The sequence below is a fragment of the Trichomycterus rosablanca genome, chromosome 10 (assembly GCF_030014385.1).
Source record: "Trichomycterus rosablanca isolate fTriRos1 chromosome 10, fTriRos1.hap1, whole genome shotgun sequence".
Lineage (NCBI taxonomy): Eukaryota > Metazoa > Chordata > Actinopteri > Siluriformes > Trichomycteridae > Trichomycterus > Trichomycterus rosablanca.
In genome coordinates, this window is record NC_085997.1 from 24,179,194 (window position 1) to 24,185,684 (window position 6,491).

General features: G+C 37.1%; 1 protein-coding gene across 1 annotated transcript; it reads left to right on the top strand.

The window, feature by feature from the left end:
• Positions 1-762: 762 nt before the first annotated feature.
• On the top strand, positions 763-1,080 carry si:ch73-256g18.2 (small integral membrane protein 36). The gene has a single exon (XM_063002588.1). The coding sequence runs from the start codon at positions 763-765 to the stop codon at positions 1,078-1,080; it is 318 nt and encodes a 105-aa protein (XP_062858658.1).
• The last annotated feature ends 5,411 nt before the right edge of the window (positions 1,081-6,491 follow it).

Here is a 6,491-nt window from a genome sequence, read left to right on the forward strand (position 1 = left end):
CACCTCACAGCAAGAAGGTCCTGGGTTCGATCCCCTGGTGGGGCAGTCCAGGTCATTTCTGTGTGGAGTTTGCATGTTCTCCTCCGGGTGCTCCGGTTTCCTCCCACAGTCCAAAGACATGCAAGTAAGGTAAATTGGAGACGCTAAATTGTCCACGACTGTGTTTTGTATAACCTTGTGAACTGATAAACCTTGTGTAATGAGTAACCTGTCATGAATGTAACCAAAGTGTAAAACGTTAAAATGACGTTGACCAACACATCAATAGCCAAGGTTTTTAAAGTAAATGTCTAAGAAGCTAATGGTGAAGTGTTTGCTTACCATTGGCCGTATATTGTATATAGTATATAGTAAATACTACTGAATCTTTTTTTTTTCATAAAAGGATTAGTAATATAGTTTGTTTACAAAATGTTAGCACAAAGGCAGGGTAGAAATTCTGTGGCCCCCATCTTTATCTGCATATAATTTTGCAAAGTCTATCATCCAACCTTCATTTGGCAAAATAAAAAGGGTGGCTAAAATCATTTAAAGGAACAGCTTTTAATCATTGGCTGCTGGAATTGAAGGTTGGAGGAGTAGCAAGAGGGATTAAAGTCTTTGAACAGCAAAGCTCCACATACACTCCGCTTTGCGCTCCAGGCCCTGCTTATGCTCTCACGGATATTGCTCTGATCCCTATAAAAACATCAGAGGATCCAGGCGCAGGTCCATGGTGTCAACATTTCTTTTCAAGCGCGGCGTGAGGGATGAAGCATCACCATGGGTTTTATGGAGTTTTACCTGGAGATTGACCCGGTTACCTTAAATCTTATCATTCTCATTGCCAGCTATGTGATTCTACTCCTGGTCTTTCTCATCTCCTGCATCCTGTATGACTGTCGTGGCAAAGACCCTAGTAAGGAGGATGTTTCAGAGCCTCCGGCCCCACAGCAGCAGTCTCCCGTACGGCTCATTGTGATGGAGAACTCACCAGCACCGGCACGCTATAATGAGCAAAACAACACGACAAAAGCCCAACACAACCATTATGTGCCATCCACCCCGGACCCAAGAGAGAAAAAAACCACACTGGTATAGATGTACAGTGGGTCCCGTGGTTGGCGTACACTGCTTCTTTTTCTTCTTCTTTTTACCTTAGGAAATAATTAACCTACAACTAAACAAGCTAAAAAGGTAAGTCATGGACAGGTTACATTAATGTTAATGAAATACAGACAAGTTTATTTTTAAGCTGAAGAAATCAAGCTGTGCTTGAAGCTCAGAATACTTTATGAATACTAGTAAAAGTACTCTGTATTATTATTTTTTTGCTGACCTGCAGAAATTTAATTTCATACTTCAGTTTTGGCGACAGTAAGTAGGTTATTTGAAATTAGGTTTTGTAATTTAACAGCATGCTATTATGCTGGAAAAGAGCTTTTAGAGATGAAGGGATTATCTCTAGCTGCATCACATCAGAGCTGCATCAGCTGCCAGCACTATGCTCATTTAAACATGCAAAACACATCCTATTTATGTATTACATGAGTTATGTAAATGAAGTGTTTTACAGCACCAGCCTGTCTGGCCATTTTGCAATCAAAGTTAACCCTATTATTTAGCATACTTAAAAATGTATGCTGAAAAGGTACTTTACCTTTTTACTACATTACCTTTTTATTGTATTGTAGTCCCCTGCCTGATTTCAGATGGCTCCTAAAACAGTGTAAAGTCACAGTTTAGTCACAAATACCATCAGCCACCTTACATTAAGACAAATTCAACAGATTAAAACAAGAATTTAGTTCATTTTTTTATTAATGTATTTACTATTTATGCTTTATTTATTTTTACAAAATATTGGTAATTTACAAACTGTTTAAATGACCTTATCTTAATTTTTAAATCACGTCATGTTATTGTGACTGCCAGACCATGAAATATATTAAATAATTAAATTCATTAAATGTTGAGTTTGAAAGTGATTATTAACATGATAAAAAACCACTACAATGCACTTGAAACAAATTAAGTTGCTCTAAGTATTTTCCCATTTGCTGAGTTCTTCAGTTAACAGTAAATATTTTTTTTTTTGTGTCCAAATAAAAACTGTTTTACTGTAATAATACTTAATTGTATTTATTTTTTTATTATTATTATTTCATTTTCATTTTAACTGCTTTATCCTGGTCAGAGTAATGGTGGGTCCGGTTCGACTGGGAAACATTGGGCACAAGGCAGTAAAACCCTGGATATGCCACCAATTCATCGCAGGGCTTGGGCCCCCTTAGACAAAGTCAATCATGTCTGTGTAGATACCGGCCACTAACACTGCTGAGATTCAAACCTGGATCTCAGCAGTGGTGGACAAGCATTATAAAATGCTGCTTCACCTAAGTGCAAATTTGATTTTAAATTTGATACTTTGTTAGGTTATGTTTTATTAATACACATTTTACTTTGTTTGATAAATAAAATAATGAGCAATTGTTTTCCCTTTTATTTCCCAATCTAGTCATTTCCAGTTCCTGACTGTGAATCTGCTGCTGCTTGCACAGCCCCAGTCTGATCAAGGAGAACCAGATCACCACACACCCCCTTCGACACATGTCCAGTCTGTGGCCACTTCTTATCACCTACCAGTGTTGCCACGCTAAGCTCCATGTAACTCCTGTCTCACTCACACAGGCGTCCTGACCAGTCCAGTCCAGCAGATTGCATTTCACAAGGCTAATTGTGTTTGTGTGGATGCCCAGAGACTCTGCTAACACTGCAGTAGTGTGAATGATGTTAAGACAGAACAGATTTATTTTATAATGCTTTATTAATAAAAATAAGACTTTAAACAAAGACCCCTCCCCCCTGTGGCTATAACAGCATTTATTGTGTCTGCGGGAATTTTCGCCCAGTCAATTAAAAAAATGTTTTTAAGGTTAGTCACTTATGATGGATGAGAAGGATGTTTTAAATTATCCCAAACGTGTTAAGTAGGGTTGAGGTCCTATATGTGTGCAATCTATTGAAGTTTATTCACACCATAGTTGTCAAATTATGTCTGTGCTTTGTGAACAAGGGCACATTTATGCTATAACAAAAAAGAACCCTTCTTAAATGGTTGTCACATAGTTATAAGCCTATAATGTATTTTACACATTATTAAAGGGTTTTATATTTTTTATTCTTATTGCATAACAACATCTAGCAAATGATAAAGGTTGATATTCGACCTTCAAGCTACTGCCTATCTTTGAACTGCTGCTCATGCATTGTCAGTTTGCTTGTATGAGGGAAACATCTGCCCCTTTAATTTGATTTATTAATAAATAATAATAATATAGCAACTTACTGGTAAGACCTATACCTGACATGACAAGCTCAGAAAGAGTAATTGTACCTGCATGTGGGGTTTCAGCGAGATGGTGGTAAAATGCTCACAGGTAGTATGAACATGCCTAGAGGGTCTGTTCCTTTCTCCTTTCTGCATTATATTCATGGGCAGTCTCGGATCAGCCTGAGATTAACCACAGATCCCAATCTGTTCTCTCTGCATTTACAAATAGCTTTATATAACTTCATGTCCATTTCATAAATGCCACAGAAATCCCTGCAGGAAGTCATCAGTGTTAGTGTGGGGTAATAGACCACACCCATAGGAGGGCTACATAAAAAACAAGCGTGAGATCTGCTTCAATCCACTGTCAATGTAGCACAAAGCCAACACTACAGCCCTACCATCAGTAGAAAGAGAAAGAATAAATGATCTCATTTTTCTTTTTCAGTTATTGTTTTGTTTTTGGAGGGGTACATGTATTTTTTTTCTTAAGACAAATAGAACTGGCCTAAATATGATCTATTTTTCATGATGACATTTACATTACATTTAAGGCATTTAGCAGACGCTTTTATCCAAAGTGACTTACAATTATAACACGATTTGAGCAATTATGGGTTAATGCCTTGCTCAGGGGCCCAGCAGTGGCAACTTTGTGGTGGTGAGCTTTGAACCGGCAACCTTCTGATTACTAGTCCAGTACCACTGAGCTACCGCTGCCCTGATGAAACAGATGTGACTTTGTGTTAACATCAACAGTTCAGAGTTCACACGCAATATGGCATATTCAATTCCAAAGAAACACAATATGTATATAATTATGTAAATAATAGCTACATTTGGTAAAAGATTATGTTAAAAAACTTTACACCCTGTAACAGAGAAGGTCGTGCCTCGCTATTGAGGCGCAAAGTGAAACAAACCCCAAACCCAGTTTGCAGTGCGCTTAACCAAATGAGCACAATACTGTGGCTAAAAAGACACAAACAAAAAGGGGATGAGCACAAATAAATACAGTGGCCAAAATAATCATCTTCCCCTTAAAGCTTCTTTGAGCGGTCCATAAAGGTGGAAATCAGATAGCACTAAATCCGGACTATAAGCTCTCTCAGTCTCTCAGACACGTACAATTACTACTCCTCCCACCCTCACCGTTTCCAACCAAAATATTTTAACACCCAAAAACTTTTTGAAGATCACTCGTATATTCATTTATTCATTCATTTCTTAACCACTTATCCTTTAAGGGTCACGGGGGGGTTGCTGGAGCCTATCTCAGCTTTTCAATGGGCGCAAGGCACACAAACACACCTATAGGGCAATTCAGTATCTCCAATTAACTTGACTGCATGTTTTTGGACTGTGGGAGGAAACTGAAGCTCCCGGAGGAAACCCACACAGACAGAAAGGACCCGGACCACCCCGCCTGGGGATCAAACCCAGGACCTTCTTGCTGTGAGGCGACAGACTGAGCCACCGTGCCACCCTCCTTGTATGAATTTTCTCCATATTAATGTCATTTTTTAAATAAATTTTATTTAGGGCAACCCAAACCACACATTCGCTTACTTACTCATTTACTTACCCACACTTTGGGTCAGTTTTGAATAGTCAATTAACCTACTGCATGTTTCTGGAAGGTGGAAAGTGTACTGTTTAGACAAAATCTGTGCAATCTATGCATAAGTTAAAAATCAAACCCAGGTCTTTATGAACCCTAAAGATAGGTAGAGGTTTGCCACACAAAAGGTGCCAAATTTAAGACAGTCTGCTAAAAGGAATGGACCAAAATTTTAACAGATTGCATTAAAAGTCCTTAATGTAGTTATTGCCAATAGAGACTGTGCGACAACATACAAATGCTCAAATGCTTGTCAATACTACACTGAAAGTGGTTTTATATGTTTCCTCTCACAGTTATATTAGTTTTAATAATCAGCAACAAAGAAAAGCATTTAATGTAATGACAAAAAAAGAGAAGACAAATAGTTTGTAAGAATTTATTTTGATCATGGGCAAATAGAGAAAGAAAAAAAGAACATTGTATCTTTAAAAATTAAGCATGCTATCATTAATTCCATGTTTCATATTAGTTCCTTACATTCAACACTCACCCAAACAAGAAAAACAAATTATCTTTCAAAAGCAATCAATAAAACAGTGTGTTGACCTTAACAATAGCACTGACAGGAAAAAAAATCTGAAACAACCTTATTTACCCCTACTGATAAATAAACTCAAGCGTATGAATAGAAACCAACAGATGGAGACTGACCACAACCACTTAATGCATTAAATAAATCTCTTGGATTATACTTTACTAATGCCCATGCAGAAATCCAGCAAACTTGAGCTTATTAAAGCTTTTTTTCTGTGTACCGAAATACCCTTTAAAACACATCTTCATAAAAGTATAGGAAAAATACTGTACAAAACCAAGCAGAGCTTTGTAATACATTAAAAATAGTTCGCTTTAATATAACATTACATATAGATTTTTTCTCTTATTTGGTCAGGAATAAAATTTATAATCTAGTTCACAGAAATAAAAACCTCACAATACATTCCAACCATACTGGTTCCAACACAACACCATCTTCTGTTTTTAAAACACACACTGCCTTTCTCTGGGAATCAGACAGTGCTAATAAAATAGAGTTTTTACTTTTCATTTAACTTTCATCACTCACTAACAAAAGCAGCTGAAATGTGAACACATATGTGTGCTGTATGTGTTCAGTATACAATCCGATATACATCCAATCCAGAAGTATGATGCTATGAATAGATTATAATTGTCTTGCAATTCTTGGGAAAGGAACATACTCAACACAAGTACGTAAACGCAAATGTCAACAGGCCAGATCATTGCAAGCATGCTTTCTGTTGTATATACCAAATGTGCATTGTTATATTACTCTGACAACTATAAACGTCAGTACTCAGCGCCAAATCAGTCCCAAAGTTTTCCTTTTTACTCACAATTTTTTAATGTCAGTGAATATTGACGAATTTTTTATGAATATGTTTGTACAGCCAAACTAGCTTCATCTAAAGTTGCTTCTGTAAGCCAATCTGGACATCAACACACTTGTACTTTGAGCAAAGACGAACACACAGCGGTCACAGCACCTTAGAATGCAGATTGTGCTCACAATAAGATATAAATAGCATCCTA